Source organism: Callithrix jacchus, chromosome 9, assembly GCF_049354715.1.
Source record: "Callithrix jacchus isolate 240 chromosome 9, calJac240_pri, whole genome shotgun sequence".
Classification (NCBI taxonomy): Eukaryota; Metazoa; Chordata; class Mammalia; order Primates; family Cebidae; genus Callithrix; species Callithrix jacchus.
The window spans coordinates 68,754,760-68,776,834 of record NC_133510.1 but is presented as its reverse complement, the minus strand read 5'-3'; the positions used below and the strand labels follow the sequence as shown (position 1 = coordinate 68,776,834).

The 22,075-nt window shown below is 40.8% G+C and overlaps 1 protein-coding gene across 7 annotated transcripts in view; it reads left to right on the top strand.

Annotated features, from left to right (window-relative positions):
• Nucleotides 1–22,075, top strand: part of ATF1 (activating transcription factor 1) — a 59,175-nt gene that overhangs the window by 15,498 nt on the left and 21,602 nt on the right. For 6 of the 7 annotated variants that reach the window (XM_054239222.2, XM_002752393.7, XM_054239221.2 and 3 more), the window contains exons 3-6: nucleotides 4,469–4,569; nucleotides 12,209–12,339; nucleotides 17,757–17,939; nucleotides 18,026–18,185. In XM_054239222.2, the coding sequence (XP_054095197.1) occupies nucleotides 4,469–4,569; nucleotides 12,209–12,339; nucleotides 17,757–17,939; nucleotides 18,026–18,185 (575 nt within the window). Of the gene's footprint in view, nucleotides 1–691; nucleotides 813–4,468; nucleotides 4,570–12,208; nucleotides 12,340–17,756; nucleotides 17,940–18,025; nucleotides 18,186–22,075 lie in introns of all 7 variants that reach the window. The other variant, XM_078336698.1, reaches the window with a different exon arrangement.

The following is a 22,075-nucleotide window of genomic DNA, read 5'->3' as shown; positions in this document are numbered from 1 at the left end:
AGGCAATTCTCCTGCCTCAGCCTCCTGAGTAGCTGGGATTACAGGCATGCGCCACTGTGCCCAGCTAATTTTTTGTATTTTTAGTAGAGATGGGGTTTCACCATGTTGACTAGGATGGTCTTGATCTCTTGATCTCGTGATCCACCCGCCTTGGACTCCCAAAGTGCTGGGATTACAGGCATGAGCCACCGCATCCGGCCCCGGAAGTTGTTTTTGTTTTTTGTTTTTTAATTTTTTTTGAGACGTAGACTTGCTCTGTCACCAGGCTGGAGTGCAGTGGCATGATCTGGGCTCACTGCAACCTCCAACTCCCTGGTTCAAGCAGTTCTTCTGCCTCAGCCTCCTGAGTAGCTGGGATTACAGGTATGTGCCATCATGCCCAGCTAATTTTTGTAATTTTAGTAGAGACAGGGTTTCACTGTGTTAGCCAGGATAGTCTTGAACTCCCGGGCTCAAACATTCCTCCCCTGTTAGCCTCCCAAAGTGCTGGGATTACAGGTGTGAGCTGCCATTCATGGCCTGTTTGTCTATTTCTACAGTTGTCTGATGTGTTCCATTGATCTAGGTTTCTGTCCCTCTATCAGTATCACACTGTCTTGAATACTGTAGCTATGTATAATAAAACTTAAAATCAAGAGGGTTGATTCCTCCCATTTTATTCTTCTTTCCTTATTTTTAAAAATGTTTTTAGAGATGGGTGTCTCCCTGTCACCAAGGCTGAAGTGCAGTGGTGCGATCATAGCTTGTTAGCCTCTACCTCCTGGACTCAATTGAACTTCCCATCTCAGCCTCCTGAGTAGCTAGGACTACAGGTGTGTACCACCACACTTGGCTAATTTTTATATTTTTTAAAATATAGATGGGGTTTTGTTATGTTGCTCACCCGGTAGGATCATTTGAAGGCAGGATCCTAAAGTGCTCAACCTCAGCCGCCTAAAGTGCTGGGATTATAGGTGTAAGCCACCTCACCCACCCCCGACTTCATTCTTAAAGGGTATTTTCACGAGGTATGGAATTCTAGGGCTTTTTTTTGGTTTTGCAGCTTCCACATGGGAGTCTAGTAACTTATTGAATTGATAGATTGGTGTATATCATTACATCTATATTTTCAGTCTTATGTCTTCACATTTTGCCTCCAGCATCTTCTTTGTCCCTCTCAGTCTGTCCCCCACATTTTTTAATCTCTCTCATCTGTTCTCCATCTGTTTGTCTTTCTGTGCTGCAGTTCCAATAATTTCTTGCCTGTGTTTCAGTTCATTAATTCTTCCTCTAGCTTCGTCTCATCTTCTGGTATGTCTGAAAAATAATTTTAAAAATTTTAGGTATTATGTCTTTATTTCTTGGAAATCTAGTTGGTTCTTTTTCAAATCCACAGTTTTCTCTTTCCTGAAGAGATTTTCAAGCTTGTCTTGAAATGTAATCTACTCTGTTCCTTTAAACACAGAATTCAGGCCGGGCATGGTGGCTCATGCCCCACTTTGGGAGGCCAGGGTGGGCAGATCAACAAACAAAAAACAGAAAACATCATAGTAATCATAATTGGTTTATAATCTGTCTGGTAATGTCAGTATCTAAAATTATTTGGGTCTGATTCTTCTGTCTGTTGCTTTTGCTTCTTGTTCATGGTACCTTATGTGACTAAAGCAAAATTTACTGCTGACTAATCTTGAAAAAGATACTTGGGTTTTTTTGTTTTGCATTGTTTTTGATTTTTTTTGAGACAGTCTTGCTTTCGCCCAGGCTGGAGTGCAATGGTGCAATCTCAGCCCATTGCAACCTCTGCCTCTCAGGTTCAAGTGATTCTCGTGCCTCAGCCTCCCAAGTACCTGGGACTACAGGTACATGCTACTACATACATTTGAGGGACAGGGTTTCGCCGTGTTGGCCAGGCTGGTCTTCAACTCCTGGCCTCAAGTGATCAGCCTGCCTCAGCCTCCCAAAATGTTGAGATTACAGACATGAGCCATGATGCCTGGCATATTTGTGGGAATTCCCTGTGGCCCAGGATGACAATACCTTCTTCCAGAAGAAGTCACTACTGCCAGTAAATAGTGCCTGGGCGACCACTTTCAGGGTTTGAAGTTCTTTTGGACCATCTAGGTGATGTTATTTTGGGCTCTAAATCTGCTGGAGAGCTTTTAAGAACTTCTTCAGCCCTGACTCTCCCTCCCCAACCTCAAGGCAACTTTCCCTTTGTTACTGAGTTGTGGCCCTGTAGAAGAAGTCCCATTTTATTAGGGGGCTCCTCTCTTTACCTAGAGAAAATCCAAGACCTTTTATGTCCTTGCTTTGAAGGGCATTCAAGTTTGTCCTAATAGGCGACTCTGCTTACTCTTTTTTTTTTCTTTTTTTGGAAATGGAGTCTCGATCTGTTTTCCAGGCTGGAGTACAGTGGAGTGATCCCGCCTCACTGTAACCTCTGCCTCGGGTTCAAGTGATTCTTCTACCTCAGCCTCTTGAGTAGATGGGATTACAGGTGCCCACCACCACACCCAGCTAATTTTTGTATTTTTAGTAAAGACAGCATTTTGCCATGCTGGTCAGGCTGTTCTTGAACTTCTGACCTCAGGTGATCTGCCCACCTCAGACTCCCAGAGTGCTGGGATTACAGTTGTGAGCCACTACACCTGGCCTGTTTACTATTTTTTTTTTGAGACAGAGTTTCGCTATTGTTACCAAGACTGGAGTGCAATGGCACGATCTCGGCTCACCGCAACCTCCACCTCAAGCAATTCTCCTGCCTCAGCCTCCCGAGTAGCTGAGACTACAGGTGCGCACCACCGTGCCCACCTAATTTTTGTATTTTTAGTAGAGACGGGGTTTCACCTTGTTGACCAGGATGGTCTCAATCTCTTGACCTAGTGATCCACCCGCCTCGGCCTCCCAAAGTGCTGGGATTATAGGTGTGAGCCACCACGCCCGGCCCTGTTTACTATTTATTTGTTCTTGCTCTATTTTCAATTTTGGACTGGTAATTTAGAATCTAGAATCTTTAGAATATAAGTGAAGCAGTGGACAGAGAAGTATTAAGAAGTATGAAATTCTGGCCGGACATGGTGGCTCACGCCTGTAATCCCAGCACTTTGGGGAGGCTGAGGTGGGTGGATCACATGTGGCTTGGAGTTTGAGACCAGTCTGGCCAACATGGTGAAAACCTGTCTCTACTAAAAATACAAAAATTAGCCGGACTTGGTGGTAGGCGCCTGTATTCCCAGCTACTCCGGAGGCTGAGGCAGGAGAATTGCTTGAACCCAGGAGGCAGAGGTTGCAGTGAGCTGAGATTGTACCACTGCACTTCAGCCTGGTTCACAGAGTGAGACCCTGCTTCTCCCCACCAAAAAAGAAAGGCCGGGGAGGACCAGCTTCTTTCTTGCCTCCTTTGAAAGGTCTCTCAATATTTAGATTATCAGGTTTGAGAGTGGGGTTGGGAAGAGAATCAAGGCTTTGAGACCCTGCGTAATGAGCATTTTGTGGAGTTAGATGAACCGTAGTAATAAGGGGTAGGGACTACTACTAGCTACATCAAAATCTGGTGCCTCTTTTCCTTTTCAACCTGCCTGACCCACAGTCTGTATTAAATCACATGGATTGCCAGAAACCTTTGAGTAATGATGGCTCTTAGCCTTTTAGAAATGTAAATTAATCCTGTCATCCGCTCTCCATTGCTGAAAGATAGGGGGATCTTTGTTAATTTTCTCCATGTGTATTGAGAAATTGGACTCTTAAGACTTGTGGGTTTGTTTGTTTTGTTTTTTGTTTTGAGACAGGCTCTCACTCTGTCACCCAGGCTGGAGTTGGAGTGCAGTGGCACGGTCACAGCTCACCATAACCTCCACCTCCTGGGCTCAAGTAATCCTCCCGCCTTAGCCTCCCACATAGCTGTGACTATAGGGGTGCACTGCCAAACCTGGTTAATTTTTGTATTTTTTGTAGAGACAGCATTTTACCGTGTTGCCCAGGTTGGTCTTGAACTCCTGGGCACAAGGGATCTGCCTGCCTTATCATCCTAAAGTGCTGGGATTATAGGCATGAACCCCTGCACCCAGCTCTCTTTTTATTCTTATTCTTCAATTTCTCTATGCCCATATTGGGGTACTGTCAAAGAGGAACAGAGCTGGCCATTTGTTAAAGGCACCAAGACAGATTTTATCAGATTACTGCAGTGTAGGAGAGAAACTCCAACATAAACTGAGCTCAGCTCCACTGAATTAATCCTAAAAAGGATTAACAAAAAGATGGAAAGTTTTTTAAACATTGGGGTGTTCTCATGGACACAGGGAGGGGAGCATCACACACTGAAGCCTGTTGGGCGGTGGGGGGACTAGGGGAGGGATAGCATTAGGAGAAATACCTAATATAGGTGACAGAGGGTGGATGCAGCAAACCACCATGGCATGTGTATACCTATGTAACAGTCTTTCTTTTCCCAGCTGCATTGTTCATTATGTTAATGCAAATTCTTTTTTAGGTATCATCTTTATCAGAAAGCGAAGAGTCCCAGGACTCATCTGACAGCATAGGCTCCTCACAGAAAGCCCACGGGATCTTAGCACGGCGTCCTTCTTACAGGCGAGTACTCTCTTGTATCCAATCCTGCATGTTTTAATAGTACCAAATGAGTTCAAGTGGTGCTGTGCAAAGCACACTGAAGAAGGCAGCACATATAAGTGTTAAGAATGAAATTGGGTGGCCCTCGCCTATAATCCCAGGTCTTTGGGAGGCCGAGGTAGGCTTGCTTGAGCCCAGGAGTTCAAGACCAGCCTGGGCAACATGGTAAGATCCTTGTCTCTTCAAAAAATACAGAAATTAGCTGGGCAGAGTGGCACACACCTTTAGTCCCATCTACTTAGAGGCTAAGGTGGGAAGATGGCTTGAGCCCGGGAGCTTAAAGTTACAATAAGCTATGTTCATGTCACTGTGCTCCAGCCTAGGTGACTGAGCAATATCCTATCTCCGAGAAAAAGAATGAAATTGGACCTTTGGCCGGGAGCAGTAGCTCACGCCTATAATCTTAACATTTTGGGAGGCCAAGGCAGGTAGATCACCTGAGGTCAGGAGTTTGAGACCAGCCTGGCCAACATGGTGAACCCCTGTCTGTATTAAAAAGACAAAAATTAACTGGGTATAGATAGTGTGCACCTGTAATCCCAGCCACTTGGGAGGCTGAGGCAGGAGAATAGTTTGAACCCAGGAGGCGTAGGTCACGCCACCATACTCCAGCCTGGGCAAGAGGAAGACTCCGTCTCACAAAAAAAAAAAAGAAGGAAAAGTAAATTGAACCTTTATCTTACACCATTACACAAATCAATGCCAAGTGGATAAAAGACCAAAATGTTAAGACCTGAAACCGTAAAAGTCCTAGAAGAGAACAGAGGGATGAGCTCTTCGACACTGACCTTGGCAGTGATTTTTTGGATGTCACACCAAAAGCTTAGGCTGCAAAAGCTAAAATAAGTAAATGGGACTACATCTAACCAAAAAAACATTTCTGTTAAAAAACCAAAACCAAAAAAAAAAAAATGCTTCTGTTTAGCAAAGGAAATAAGCAACAAAATGAAAAGGCAATTATTTGCAAACCACTTACCTGATAAGAGGTTAATATCCATAATTGAAGATAAAGTTAGAGAACTGGAGGATACAGCTCTGAGTAGATTACCTAGAATGGAACACAGCAAGACAAATAGAAGAGAGACAGAAGACAGAATGAGAAAGTCCAATACACAACCTACATACATAAAAGGAAGGAAGGGCACTTCCAGCTTCTGATCTCCCCAGCAGAGAAAATAACAATGACTGTAATTTCCAGGATGTGAATTTCTCAGCATAAGAAAGCAAAGTCCCAAACAAGATAAATTAATAGAAACCTACATCTAGATGTATGTTGTGAGGTAAAACTGGAGAATACCAGGGATAATGAAAGCTAAAAGCTTCCAAGAGAAAAGACTAATTACCTAAAAAGGAAAGACCAATAGGCTGAAAACAGATTTTTGAAGTGCAGCATAAGACAATGAACTAAAATCTTTATTTTTGTTTTTAAATTATTACATAAATTTTTGGAGACGGAGTCTTATCCTCTTGCCCAGGCTGGAGGCATTGGTGTGATCACAGCTCGCTGCAGCCTCAACCTCCTCGGTTTAGCTCCTCAACTTCCTGAGTACCTGGAACTATAGGGATATGCCACGATGCCCACCTAATGTTTTTTAAAGTTTTGGTAGAGATGGAATCTCACTATGTTGACCAGTCTGGTCTCAAACTCTTGGGCTCAAGTGATCCACCCATCTCAGCATCCCAAAGTGTTAGGATTATAGGCATGAGACATTGTACTCATATTTAATTGTACTCCAATATTTAATTGAAAGAGAGGCCAGGCGTGGTGGCTCATGTCTGTAATCCCAGCACTTTGGGAGGCCGAGGCGGGTGGATCACGAGGTCAAGAGATGGAGACCATCCTGGTCAACATGGTGAAACCCTGTTTCTACTAAAAATACAAAAAAAATTAGCTGGGTGTGGTGGCGCATGCCTGTAATCCCAGCTACTCAGGAGGCTGAGGCAGGAGAATTGCCTGAACCCAGGAGGCGGAGGTTGCGATGAGCCGAGATCGTGCCATTGCACTCCAGCCTGGGTAACAAGAGCGAGACTCTGTCTCAAAAAAAAGAAAGAAAGAAAAAGTAACTTTTGACCTGAAATTCTGTGCCCCACCTGAACAGTCTTTCAAAAATGATGGTGAAATAATAATCATTTTCAAACTGATTTAAGAAACAAGAGGACTCAGCACAGTGACTTATACCTGTAATCCCAGCACTTTGGGAGGCTGAGGCCAGTGGATCACTTGAGGTCAGGAGTTTGAAACCAGTCTGGCCAACGTGGTGAAACCCCATCTCTACTAAAAATACAAAAATTAGCTGGGCATGGTGGCACATTCCTGTTGTCCCAGTTACCTGGGAGGCTGAGGCACGAGAATCACTTGAACCTGGGGGGCAGAGGCTGCAGTGAGCCGAGTGCTGCTGCACTCCAGCCTGGGTGATAGAAGGGACTCCATCTTGAAAAATAGAAGAAACTACTTAAGTGTATACTTGAGGAAGAAGAAAATAGAAGGAATATGAATGTAAGAAACAATGGTGAAAAAGGCAATTCATTTCAGTTAGCATTGGCTTTTTAGAACAATAGTAATAACAATTAATTTGGGCAGTTTTGTGGAGTTTTTTTGAGACAGGGTCTCACTCCATCACCCAGGTTAGAGTGCAGTGATGCAGTCATGGCTCATTGCAGCTTCAGCCTCCTGGGCTCAAGTGGTCCTCCTGCCTCAAACTCCCAAGTAGCTGGGAATACAGATGTACACCACTGTGCCTGGCTAATATTTAATTTTTGTAGAGACCGGATCTCACTTTATTGCATAGGCTGGTGTCAAACTCCTGGATTCAAGCAATCCTCCAACCTAAGCCTCTCAAACTGCTGGGATTCTAGGCAACACACCTGGCCAATTTGGGTGGTTTTCAACAGTGGAAGGAAATATACCAGACAGGAATTGTCTGTTGGAGTCTTATGTTGCTTACTTTTAGACTTAACCTTAGACTTTTAGAGGTAGTCACCAAAAAAAATACAAAAAAAAAAAAAAAGAAGTTTAATTCTTAGTGGACTCTTCCAGTACAGAACAGTGAGCTCCTGGATAGAATATTTATTAATGCGTTGTGCATTTACAGAAAATAATGATAATCTCTTATCTCATTCCCTCAATAGATACAAAAACCATATACATGCAAATACATGCATTAAAACCAAAATGGGGAACAGAAGCAAGCTTGATAACACGGTCCACTCATTATTTTCAAAAGTCAGCTACAGGAAGGAACTCTGAACCTGAGATTTCTTTATTAAGTGGGGGTCTCTCATAGAGGCTAGAACATCTGAAAAGAAACTTCTTAAAGATTAGTATAAATCAAATATGAATTCACTCAAAAATCATCAAACGTGCAAGGACATAAACCACTATAAGTGAGAATTGGCAGAAACAATACCATCAACTCAATAAATGCTAGGGAAAAAAATATTTGATTAAATCCAGCACCTACTAATACATTTTTACCAAAATGAATAAAAATGGGCTTCCCTAGCATATGTAGACTTTTAGAACTTAACTATGTATAAGATAGATCACCACTGCCCAAATTCTAGACTGGCCACTACCTGGTGCACATGTCTTAATTGCTACGAATAGCATTGCAAAGACTTTGGAAACTGAACTGACATTGGAACCACAACCTATAGAAGGGTGGTCAGAACTCGTGGCCTGGACACAACCAGATCTATAACTTCTAAAACAAGAATGTGGGCTAGGTGTGTGGTATGGTTCATGCCTCTAGTCCTAGCACTTCAGGAGGCCGAGGTGGGAGGACTGCTTGAGCCCAGGAATTTGAAGCCAATCTGTATAACATAAGGAGATCCCATCTCTACAAAAAAAAATACAAAAGTTAGCTAGGCATGGTAGTGTGCATCTATAGCCCCAGCTACTCAGGAGGCTGAGCGGGGAGGATCACTTGAGCCCAGGAAGTTGAGGCTTCAGTGAGCCATGATCATGCCATGCATTCCAACGAGTGAGTCCCTGTCTCAAATATACACATGCACATGCAACAAGAATATAAAACATTTTTTGTAGTATTTAAACGAGACCCAGAGTCTGATAGCATAATATTGAAAGGGTCCAAAATTACTTGGTACCAAAGAACAAGGAAAAATCTTAACTTGCATGGGAAAAGAGTGTCAACAGAAGCCAACTCCTAGATGATACAGATGTTGGAATTATGTGACAGGGACTTTAAAGAAGCCATTATTAAACTGTTCCGACAAGTAAGAGTGAATTTTACTGAAATGAAAGGTATAAACTGTCAGCCAAAAATAGATGACATAAAGAGAATGAAATAGAGATTACAGAGCTGAAGAATATAGTTAACAGAGCTAAAACCTCACTGGATGGGTTCAACAGTAGAATGGAAATGAGAGAAAAAACAGTTGGTCAACTTTGAAGTTTATTCAATGGATATTATCCAGTCTGAACACAGAAAAGAGATTGTGAGACAATATCTAAAGATCTAACATTTATGTCATTGAAGTCACAGAAAGAGAGGAAAAAAGTATAGTGAAGAAAAAATACTTGAAGAAATAATAGCTGAAAAATTACCAAATTTGGTGAAATATGTAAACCTAGAGATTCAAAAACCTCAGCAAACCCAAAACAGGATAAACGCAAATAAATAATTGCCCAGACTTACCATAAACAAACTGCTGAAAACTAAAGACAAAGAAAACTCACAAGACAACAGTGTCAGTGACTACAGAGTGCTCATCAGAAACTCTGCAGGTTAGAAGAGAATGGAATAGCATTTGTAAAGTATTAAAAGAAAAAAGAATTATCTCCCAGGGTGTGGCACCCAAAATGAAAAAAAAGAAAAGAATGATCAAAATTCTGTATCTACTGAAAACATCTTTCAGAATTGGAGGTCAAATAAATATTCTCATGAAGGAAAACTAAGGGAAATCATTGCCAGCAGACCTCCTATAAAACAACCAAGAAAATTCTTAAGACAGAAAGAAACTTAAGGAATGAAGAAACAGCAACAGAAACATCTGCAAATATAATAGATGGTTCTTCTCCTATTGAATTCTTTAAAACAAACAGGGGTCCCCAAGCCCCAGGCCATGGTCTGGTACCTTGTTAGGAACCAGGCTGCGCAGCAGGAGGTGAGTATCAGGTGAGCAAGCATTGCCACACAAGCTCTGGCTCCTGTCAAATCAGTAGCATCATAGGAATTCTCATAGGAATGCGAACCTTGTTGTGAACTGCACATGCAAGGGGTCTAGTTTGGGTGTTCCTCATGAGAATCTAATGTCTGATGATCTGAGGTGGAACAGTTTCGTCCTAAAACCATTCCCCGGATTCCCTATCCATGGAAAAATTGTCTTCCATGAAACTGGTCCCTGGTGCCAAAATGGTTAGGAACCACTACTTTAAAATACATTTGATGGCTGGGCACGGTGGCTCATGTCTATAATCCCAACACTTTGGGAGGCCAAGGCACCTGGTTCACCTGAGGTCAGGAGTTCGAGACCAGCCTGGCCAACATGGTGAAAGCCTGTCTCTATTAAAAAATTAGCTGGGCATGGTGGCATGCGCCTGTAATCCCAGCTACTTGGGAGGCTGAGGCAAGAGAACTGCTTGAACCCAGGAGGCGGAGGTTGCAGTGAGCCAAGATTATGCCATTGCACTCCAGCCTGCGCAACAGAGCGAGACTCTGTCTCAAGAAATCAATAAGCGAGACTGTCCAAATAAATAAAACAAAAATATATTTGATGGCTGAATACAGAAATTACGACATTCTGATGAGGTTTTCAACATATGCAGAGGTAACAGATAAGACATTTACAACATAAAGAGGGAAAGAAACATATCTAATATGGTGGTAAGATTTCTACATTCCACCTGAAGTGGTGGTAAAGTACTAATTCTATGCAGACTATAAAAAGCTATGTATCTATATAGACCTAGAGCAACTACTAAAACTTTGCAAAAGAATTTAGTCAGATATACAGTAGATAAATTAAAATGAAATTTTGAAAAGTCTTCAAATAATCTAGAAGAATGCAGGTATAGGAACACAGAAAATTAAAAAAATAGAATAAATAGCAAATAATAAACTGGAAGATCAGCCAAGATTACAGATGGCCTAAACTCACCAATGAAAAGGCAATTGTGAAACTATAGATCAGTATCCTTCCTGAGTATAGACAAAAAAATATCCTCAACAAAATATTAAACTAAATCCAACAACATATAAAAGGTGTTATATGCCATGACCAAGTAGGATTTATCTCTGAAATGCAAAATTGGTTTAACATATCATATGAATAGAATCAGAACAAAAAACATATCATCTCAAGACACAGAGAAAACATTTGACAAAAATCCAGTACCCTTTTATTTATTTTTTAATTTTATTTAATTTTATTTTTTTGAGATGGAGTTTCGCTCGTTACCCAGGCTGGAGTGCAATGGCGCAATCTCGGCTCACTGCAACCTCCGCCTCCTGGGTTCAGGCAATTCTCCTGCCTCAGCCTCCTGAGTAGCTGGGATTACAGGCATGCGCCACCATGCCCAGCTAATTTTTGTATTTTTAGTAGAGACGGGGGTTTCATCATGTTGACCAGGATGGTCTCCATCTCTTGACCTCGTGATCCACCCGCCTCGGCCTCCCAAAGTGCTGGGATTATAGGCATGAGCCACTGTGCTCATCCCCAGTTGTTTTGAAAAACCTTTCTTTTCAGCAAAGAATACTTTTCCATTCCTTATTCCCATCATTAGGAATAATAACTTGTTTCACCAAGTCTGAGGGATACCCATGGCATCATATTTACCTCTTTTTGTTAAAAGAAGCAATTTTGTTCATCACTGATACTCTATGCAGTTTATAGTAGTATTTCTTACGTCTTTCATTTGGAGAACTGATTTTACAGGTTTTGTGGGGTTTGTTTTCTGTTTCTTTTGAGACAGTCTTACTCGTTGCCCAGGCTAGAGTGCAGTGACATGATCTCCACTTACTGCAGCCTCCGCCTCCTAGGCTCAAGCAGTTCTCCTACCCTAGCCTCCGAGTAGCTAGAATTACAGATACGGATCACCATGCCCAGCTAAATTTTGTATTTTTTAGTAGAGATGGGGTATCACTATGTTGGTCAGACTGGTCTCAAACTCCTGACCTCAAGTGATCTGGCAGCCTTAGCCTCCCAGAGTGCTGGGATTACAGGTGTGAGCCACCATGCCCAGCCCTCTTCACTCTTTAATATGTAACTAGCCTAGAGCACATCATAATAGTATGTGCTAAATAAAAGGATTCTTTGGAATAATAGTTTAAGTGGCTGGTAGATTACTGTAGCTTTTACCTGAGACTGAAAAGGTTTTAGAAATTGATTTTTGTGGCCAGGCATGGTGGCACATGCCTGAAATCCCAGCATGTGGGATTTCATTTCCTTTGGGAGGACGAGATGAGTAGATTACTTGAGGCCACGTAAGTTCAAGACCTGGCCAACATGGTGAAACACTCTCTCTATTAAAAATACAAAAATTAGCTGGATGTGGTGGCTCACACTTGTGGTCCCAGCTACTTGGGAGAAGTGTCTTTTTGTAAAGTCATTCACATTACCAGTGTTTGTTTTTTTACAGAAAAATTTTGAAAGACTTATCTTCTGAAGATACACGGGGCAGAAAAGGAGACGGAGAAAATCCTGGAGTTTCTGCTGTCACTTCTATGTCTGTTCCAGCTCCCATCTATCAGACTAGCAGCGGACAGTACAGTATGTACAGGAATCAATTTCCACATTATAAACGTACAAAACCTGACTTCTCTGTAGAAAGAAGTGGTGTTAGAAAAATTGCCATACTTCAATAGTGATGATTGATTAAAGGACATTTTCAGCCAGGAATAATGAGAAGTACTTTTTCAGCATTATTTCATTTATTCCTACAACAACTTTGTGACATAGGCAGTTACATAGGCAGTTATTAATGTATGAGGGAACTGAGACCCACAGCATTAGATACTGGATTTGTTTTTTTGTCTTTTTATTTTGGAGACAGAGTCTCGCTCTGTCACCCAGGCTGGAGTGCAGTGGCACTGTCTCTTGGCTCACTGCAACCTCCGCCTTTCAGAAGCGATTCTCCTGCTTCAGCCTCCCAAGTAGCTGTGATTACAGGTTCCTGCCATTGCACTTGGCTAATTTTTGTATTTTTAATAGAGATGGGGTTTTACCATGTTGGCCAGGCTGGTTTAGAACTTCTGACCTCAGGTGATCCTCTTGCTGCGGCCTCCCAAAGTGCTGGGATTACAGGCGCCACCATGCCCGGCCTGGATACTGTTCTTGAAGTCACATAGCTTGTATATGATGGAGCTGGGATTCAAAATTAGATTTGTCTGAGTCTACACATATAATTTGACCTCAAACTATACTGCATCTTACAAATTTTTCTTTTGGATGCCAGCCAGTTATGTCTATTACCTTAATTCCAGCAGAAATTACTGTATGAAAGATTAAATATAAATGTTGACTTTCCAGTGTGAGGTTAAGGAAATTTGGATCAGAAAGAGGATAGAGATTGTTTTGCAGTGTGATTTACAGAGTTCCCACCATAAACAATAAGGAACTGATCAACTTTAATAGAACACTAAATCTGCATCTCTAAAAGTGTTGCTATGAATATTAGTCAGTACACAGAACAAAGTGAGCACCTTTTGGTTTACAGCATCCCACCTGGGGGCTAGGTAAAGTTATAAAGGAAGCAAATGTGGTCCTAGCCTTTGAGAGGAAAGCTTAGAGTCAGGAGACAGAGTGATAGAACAGAAATACCTACACAAACAAATATATATATCCTCACTGATGATCAACAGCAGTCTATGGATTAGTAATTTGTACTTAGGTTAACACGTAGGTCGTTTCCCCAGTAATTTAGTGAATGAGGTCTACTGGTTTATTAAAATGACATTTGGCAAAATTAACGAGGTAATAAATTGTTTATTTTTAAGTTTAATTTCTAGTTTTGCTTCCAATCTTTTTTTAATGAAAAATTTCAATTACACAACAAAGTTGAACAAATTACACACACATACATATCTTTTTTCAAAAATTTTTTTGGCTTTTGTATCTTTAGCTCACTGATACAGAAATAGGATGAAAGTGGTATTTAATATAATATACATTTAGATCTGTTTTGTTCATTGTCTTGGGTTTTTTTTAAGATGGAGTCTCCTCACCAAGACTGGAATGCAGTGGCACAGTCTTGGCTCACTGCAACCTTTACCTCCCAGGTTTAAGTCATTGTCCTGCCTCAGCCTCCAGAGTAGCTGGGATTACAGGTGTGTGCCACAACACCCAGCTAATTTTTGTACTTTTAGTAGAGACAGTGTTTCACCATGTTGGCCAGGCTAGTCTCAAACTCCTGACCTAAAGTGATTCACCTGCCTTAGCCTCCCAAAGTGCTGGGATTACAGGTGTGAAGCACCACGCCTGGCCCCTGTCCATTCATTAAAAATCTTTATTGTTTGATTTATATACAGTAAAATTCACTCTTTGGGGAGTTTAAGTCTATGAGTTTTGACAAATGTATAGAATAGTTTCACACCATCAATCGAGATGTAATTCTATCACCCTAAGGAATTTACTAGTGCTGCCCATTTGTTATTACTCCCTCCACTCCTAACATTAATCTTCGTCTCATTCAGTCTTGCCACAATGTGTATGTCCCATCTGACCACCTCTGGCCATCTCTAACCACCACCACCTTGATTTAGACTCTGATCTGAATTACTGGAGTAGGCATCCAGTTGGTCATCTTGCTTCCATTCTTGCTCTAATCATCAGTTTTCCATACTGTGGCCAAAGTGATTTATTTAAAATGTCAACTAGATCACATCACTCCTGCTCAGAATCCTCTATTGACATCTTATCATACTTAGAATAAAATCTCAGTCTTACAAGGCATTGCATTTAGGATCTGCCTACCGCTCTGACCTCATCTCCTGCCACTTGATGGCATTCTGACCACCCAGCTTCCTATACTGTACCTCAGACACACGAAGCTTGTTTCTGCCTCAGAATCTCTGGAGTTGTCACTGCTCACGCCTGGCATGTTCTCCCAGATCCCTACATGGCTTGCATCCTATGCCCCTGCTCTGCTTAAGTGTCACCTCCACAAAGCGATCACTCTTTTTCAAACATGTGTCTCCTCCCTTTAGTTTTCATTAACAACCTGCATTTTTCTTTATAAATTTACATATAATTAAAAGACAGTATATATTAGTTTAATTACAGATTGTATGTATGTAATTATAGATTAGCTTATTTATTATCTGTTTTCCCCACTAGAATATAAGGTCCTTAAGGGAAAGAACCTTATTTGTTTCATTCACAACTACATCTTCGACATATAGGACCCGGCAAGTAGTAGGCTTTCAGTTACGTTTGTTATGAATAAATGAATTAAAGAATGAATATATATATTCTTGAGAAACTGGGAGCCAGGCATGCTGGCTCACGCCTATAATCTCAGTACGTTGAGAGGCTGAGGCTGGAAAATTACTTGAAGCCAGGTTCAGGACCAGCCTTGGTAACATAGCAAGACTGTGTCTCTACAAAACAGTAAATAAAATAAATGAAGAATTAGCTGGGCATTGTGGCATGTGACTAATCCCATACACTCAGGAGGCTGAGGTGGGATCTCTTGAGTCCAGGAATTCGAAGTTACTGTGAGCCGTGATTATACCACTGCACTCCAGCCTGGGCAACAGAGCAAGACCAGTCTCAGGAAAAGAAGAAAGAGAGAGGGAGGGAGGGAGGGAGGGAGGGAAGAAAGAAAGAGAGAAAGGAAAGGAAGGAAGGCAGGAAGCTAAGCACTGGTTGCAAGGAAAGAAACTTGGAAGCAGAGATCAGAGGTAGGGGGGACATTCACATGTTATCATTGAAATAAGTGTAGTACAAATTAGTATTTAGGGCAGCATGGGCCCTTAGAACTTTGTATGATAATGAGAATGTTTCATATCTGCATTGTCCCAGAATAGTAGCCACTAAACCATGTATGACTACTGATTGCTTGAAATGTGGCTGGTGGGACTGAGAAACTGATATTTTAATTTTGTTTAATTTTAGTTAATTTAAATAGCCACGTGGGGCTATTGGCTACCCTATCGGACAGCTCAGTTTTAGAATAAATACAGCACATTAACAGGTAAATACACGTTAAGAACAGGAAGTTGCGAAAATGAAAATATGTATAAACACATATTTAATATCAAAACATTGGCATCTATAGGTAAGTATTTTGGTATATTAGGTTGATGTAAAAGTAATTGTGGTTTTTGCCACTCAACATAATGGCCAAGTATATTCAAGTCTGATACTGATAGTCTGTTGTAAGCACAGGAAAATAATGGGAAGACTGTGCACCAAAAATAATTACCTCAGGATGGGGCTAAAGGGTGCCAATGAAATAGAGATAGATAATGGGACCTTTAATTTTATTTATGTTTATACTTGTATAAATAAAAGTGTATGTGTATATATAATCATGTGTTGCAGAAGAGAAGATTGAAACTAATTACTAATATAACTTCAGAGCAAATCTCGGCCTGGTGTGGTGTGTCACGCCTAATCCCTGCGCTTTGGGAGGCTAAAGTGGGAGGATCACTTGATTTCAAGACCAGTCTGGGCAATCAATATAGGGAGACAGTATCTCTATAAAAAATTTAAAAATTAGCTGAGCATGGTTGTGTACATCTATAGTTCCAGCTACTTGGGAGGCTGAGGTGGGAGGATTGCTTGAGCCCAGGAGGTAGAGTGCAGTGTTGAACCAGGACCACACCACTGCACTCCAGCCTGGGTGACAAGTGAGACCCTGTCTCAAAAAAAAAAAGCCAGCATATCTCAGTATCTTAACATTTTTAAATAAATATTTTGAAACTCATAAATTAAATTTGGGGCAATTGGGGAGGGATAATTATGAACTCATGAAAAAAATTATTTTTCCATCAAAATACACACACATGTATTTTGGCTTCCTGGTAGCCAAAGCATAAAAGAAAAAAAAAGTTTCATAATTTTAATCTGAAAAGAGGATATAGAGATGAGGCATTAGATTCTGAAGATTAAATGTTTTCTATTTGGTCATGCCTTATGAGCATTTCATTATAGGGCTGAGGGGAAAGCATGAACACAGGTATAATCAGTGAAAAAATGTTGGTGGGAGCTAAGTTCTATTTTCTACACAGTGGGTTTTGGTATCTTTATTAGTGATTTTCACTAGGAAGTGAATGAATAGATTATATTTCTTAACTATCACTTAAATAAATATCTTAATGCCATGTAATACATTTAACTGTGGTACCACTAGAAAATAGAGCTAAGAAACAGTATAAAGAAGACTTCTCATTATAAAACCTTTTATTCTATTGAATTTTTTTCCATAAGCACGTTATCTAAGCATATTATCTATTAAAAAATATTTTAAAGTAATAACCTTTTTAATGCTTTTGACTCAAAATTACAAACTATGTTTGTATTTCCTTTTTATATTTTCTTAAAAAGTAGCTACCATGGGGCCAAGTGCTGTGGCTCATGCCTGTAACCCCAGCATTTTGGGAGGCTGAGGCAGGTGGATTACCTGAGGTCAGGAGTTTGAGACTAGCCTGGCCAATGTGGAGAAACCCCATCGCTACTAAAAATACAAAAATCAGCCAGGCATGGTGGCACATGCCTGTAATTCCAGCTACTTTGGAGGCTGAGGGAATGGCTTGAACCTGGGAGGCAGAGGTTGCAGTGAACTGAGATTGTGCCACTGCACTCCAGCCTGGGTGACAGAGTGAGACTCCGTCCCCTCCAAAAAAATTAGTTATCAATGCCCTCTTCTAATGCCTCAGAATTGCTACGACATCATTAGCAATTAGCATGGAGTGTTTTATGGAGTTCAAATATGTGTGCTGTTTTTAACTACTCAGTTATGTAACTTGAGATTAAATTTAAGGTGGTGCATCTGAACTATAAAATTTTTATAAAGGAATGCTGTTTCATTCCTTTTACATGTAATTCACCTAAAGTAGTTAGCAGTTACCAAGCAGAACTGCATTCATATCTGTTTTAGTAAACAGTGTTTGTGGGCTTTTTGCCACTCCTTTGAATTAGTGAATTGTATAACCTTACAATGGCTATTTTCTCTTTGATTAAAGTTGCCATTGCCCCAAATGGAGCCTTACAGTTGGCGAGTCCAGGCACAGATGGAGTACAGGGACTTCAGACATTAACCATGACAAATTCAGGCAGTACTCAGCAAGGTACAACTATTCTTCAGTATGCACAGACCTCTGACGGACAGCAGATACTTGTTCCCAGCAATCAGGTGGTTGTACAGAGTAAGTATGCTTAACTGTCTGCAGAAGGTGTCCTCATACTCAGAGACACTTACGAACTAACTCATTCACTTTTTTTTACCATCTAGCTGCATCAGGAGATATGCAGACATACCAGATCCGAACGACACCTTCAGCTACTTCTCTGCCACAAACTGTGGTGATGACATCTCCTGTGTCTCTTACTTCTCAGACAACTAAGACAGATGACCCCCAGTTGAAAAGAGAAATAAGGTTAATGAAAAACAGGTAGGTCAAAATCATACTGCCAGAATAGGTAATGTTTTTACAAATCTCAAAACATAACCAGATGTTAACTGGAATTGTATGCAGTCATGAGCTGCATAACAGTGTTTAAGTAAATGGGAATCCAGTGATCCCACAAAATGATAATGGAGCTGAAAAAGCCCTGTGGTAATTCATAGATATTTGTGGCGATGCTGTGTAAACAAACCTACTGTGCTGCCAGTCATATAAAAGTGTAACACATGCAGTTATGTGTAGAACATAATACCTGATACTGATAATAAATAACTATGTTACTGGTTTGTGAATTTACTATGCTTTTTATCATTATCTTAAAGTGTATGCCTTCTACTTATTAAAAAAAAAAGTTAATTGTAAAACAGCCTCAAGGCAGCCCTTATAGGAGGTATTCCAGAAGGCGGCCTTGTTATCATTGGGCAACAGAGCAAGACCCTGTCTCACAAAGAAAGAGAGAATGACAGCTCCCTGTGTGTTATAGTCCCTGAACCTTCCAGTGGGATAAGGTGCAGAGCTGGAAGACAGTGAGATTGATGATCCTGACCTTAGGCTAATTAGCCTAGGCTAATGTGTATGTTGATGTCTTAGTTTTTAACAAAAAAGTTCAAAAAGTAGAAAAGTTAAATTTGGTTTTTGTGGGTTTTTTTGAGACAAGGTCTCACTCTGTCACCCCACACTGGCGTGCAGTGGCAAAACATTGGCTTACTGCATCCTCTGCCTCCTGGGCTCAAGTGATCCAGCTTAGCCTCCAAAGTAGCTCCAGACTACAAGTGCACAGCACCACACCCAGCTAATTTTTGTATTTTTTTTTTTTGTAGAGATGGGGTTTTGCCATGTTACTTAGGCTGGTCTCAAACCTGGGCTCAAGTGATCCATCCACCTGCCTCGGCCTTCCAAAATGCTAGGATTTTAGGTGTGAGCCATGTGCCCAGCCTAAAAAAAAATTTTTAATTAGCTAGTACAACCACTATGAAAACCAATATAGAGATTTCTCAAAAAACTAAAAATAGAAATCCACCCAAAGGAAAAGAAATCAATATATGAAAGGGATCCCTGTACTCATAAGCTTATTGCAGCACTATTCCTGCACAATAGCTAATAGAAAGAATCACCCTATATGTCCATCGTTGGATAAATGGTTAAGAAATAATTAAATCATGTTGTTTGCAGCAACATGGTTGGAACTGAGGGTCATTATCTTAAGTGAAATAAGCCAGGCACAAAACGAAAAATATCATGTTCTCACTTAATATGTGGGAGCTAAAATATTTGAACACATGGAGGTATAGAGTGGAAAAATAGGGCTGGGCATGGTGGCTCATACCTCCTGTAATCACAGCACTTTGGGAGGCCAAGGCGGGAGGATCTCTTGAGGCGTGGAGTTCAACAGCAGCCTGAGCAACATACCCGTTGCTGCAAAAAATAAAAAATTAGCCAGGTATGGTGGCACATGCCTGAAATCTCAGCTACTTGGGAGGCTGAGCTGGGAGGATTGCTTGAGCCCAGCGGGTTTGAGGCAACATGATATTTAGCTTGGGCAACAGAGCAAAACCCTATCTCAAGAAAAAAGAGAGAATGGAAAAATAGATAACAGACTGGGAATGGTGAGGGGCAAGGAGGAAGATGAAAAGGTTAAAGGATGTAAACCTATATATAGTAAGTTAAAAGGAACAAATTCAGTGTTTCATGGCAGAGGAGGATGACCATACTTAACAAAAACCTATTATGCTCAGGTGATGGACACCTGAATACTCTGACTTGATCACTACACATTTTTCTCATGTCCATAAATACGCAGAAAAAAATTTACTAGAAAAAAAAACATACGGGCCTGGCGGGGTGGATCACTTGAGCCCAGGAGTTGGAGACCAGCCTGGGCAACATAGGGAAACTCCATCCTTATGAAAAACAGAAAAAATGAGCCAGATGTGGTGGAGGCAAGAGAATCACTTGAACCCAGGAGTCAGAGGTTGCAGTGAACCAAGATCATGCCATTGTACTCCAGCCCAGGCAACAGCAAGACTCTTAAAAAAAAAAAAAAAAAAAAAAAAAAACGAAAAAAACCCTACAAAACACTATAAAAGACTACTCAATCTTATTAGTAATCAAATAAATGTACATTAATGTTACACACTTATGTACCCTTTATACCCACCTGTTTGGCAAAAATTTTAAAGTCCAACCAAGAGTTGGCAAGGATTTGGAACAATGGTCAGGAATTCATAGATACTGCTGTAGAAGCGTAAATTGGTGCAACCACTTTGGAAATTAATTAGGCCTTATCTTGTACAGTTGACATGGATGTGCTCTGTGACCCAGCTGTTTTAGTCTATGTGACTGAGAGAAACTTGCAGGAAGTATGTATAAGAATGTTTACAGCCGGGCGCGGTGGCTCAAGCCTGTAATCCCAGCACTTTGGGAGGCCGAGGCGGGTGGATCACGAGGTCAAGAGATCGAGACCATCCTGGTCAACATGGTGAAACCCCATCTCTACTAAAAATACAAAAAATTAGCTGGGCATGGTGGCACGTGCCTGTAATCCCAGCTACTCGGGAGGCTGAGGCAGGAGAATTGCCTGAACCTGGGAGGCGGAGGTTGTGGTGAGCCGAGATCGCGCCATTGCACTCCAGCCTGGGTAACAAGAGTGAAACTCCGTCTCAAAAAAAAAAAAAAAAAAGAATGTTTACAACAGCAAAAAATCAAGAAACAACCTTAAGATACATTGATACCAGAATAGGTACATATTGAGCCTAAACGTAAAAATGGGGGAAAAAGAATAGATACATAAATTGTGACTGTATTTATACAATGGAATGTTTATTTGTAATGATTGAATGAATAATCATTTCAACATGAGTAAATCTTAGAAAAATTAAGTTGAGTGAAAAAAAGTAGGTTGCAACAGACTACATAAAGTATGATATAATTTTAGAAAATAAACTAAAATGATAGGTAGTTTTAGGGTCATATACATATATACTACAACTATAAAAATAAGCAATGAAGGCTGGGTATGGTGGCTCACACCTGTAATCCCAGCCCTTTGGGAGGCGGAGGTGGGCTAGACAGCTGAGGTCAGGAGTTTGAGACCAGCAGCCTGGCCAACATGGAGAAACCCCGTCCACTAAAAATACAAAATTAGCTAGGCTTTGGTGGTGCATGCCTGTAATCCAAGCTACTCGAGAGGCTGAGGCAGAAGAATTGCTTGAACCTGGGAGGTGGAGGTTGTGGTGAGCTGAGATCATGCCATTGCACTCCAGCCTGGGCAAGAAGAGAGAAGCTTTGTCTCAAAGAAAAAAAAAATTTTAATAAGCAGATGTCACATGGCAAAAATTACAAAGTGGTAATACTGACTGTCTTTGGGCATATAAGGAAACGGGTACCTCACATATATTACTGAGGGAAATACAGAGTTTTATAGTATCTACTTGCCCCAACATTTCTATTTGTATGTAACAAAAGATACCATAAACAGACTTAAAAATAAGTCTCTTAACTGGGAAAAATATTTGCAACTTTTATATGAAGAGAAAGAATTACAAGATGTATAGATAAAGATTGATTTCTGTAAATAAGAGACTTAACAGAAGGAAGCTGGTCTGTGAAAGATGGCCTTGTAAACATGAAATGATACCTAACTTGGTGCATAATCAGGAAAATGGTAAAGCAGTCAGATTCACTTTTTGTCAGCCACTAGACTAATGACAATTTTAAAATGTTCATAACATAACAGGTACTCTCATGTATTGCCCATGGGAATGTAAATGACACAAATACTCTGGAGGACAATTTGGCAAATCTTTCCCCCCACCAGCTCTGGGTTTTTGTTTTTTTTTCTTCTTCATTTTTTCACCCTTATTTCTCTGTACTTCAGT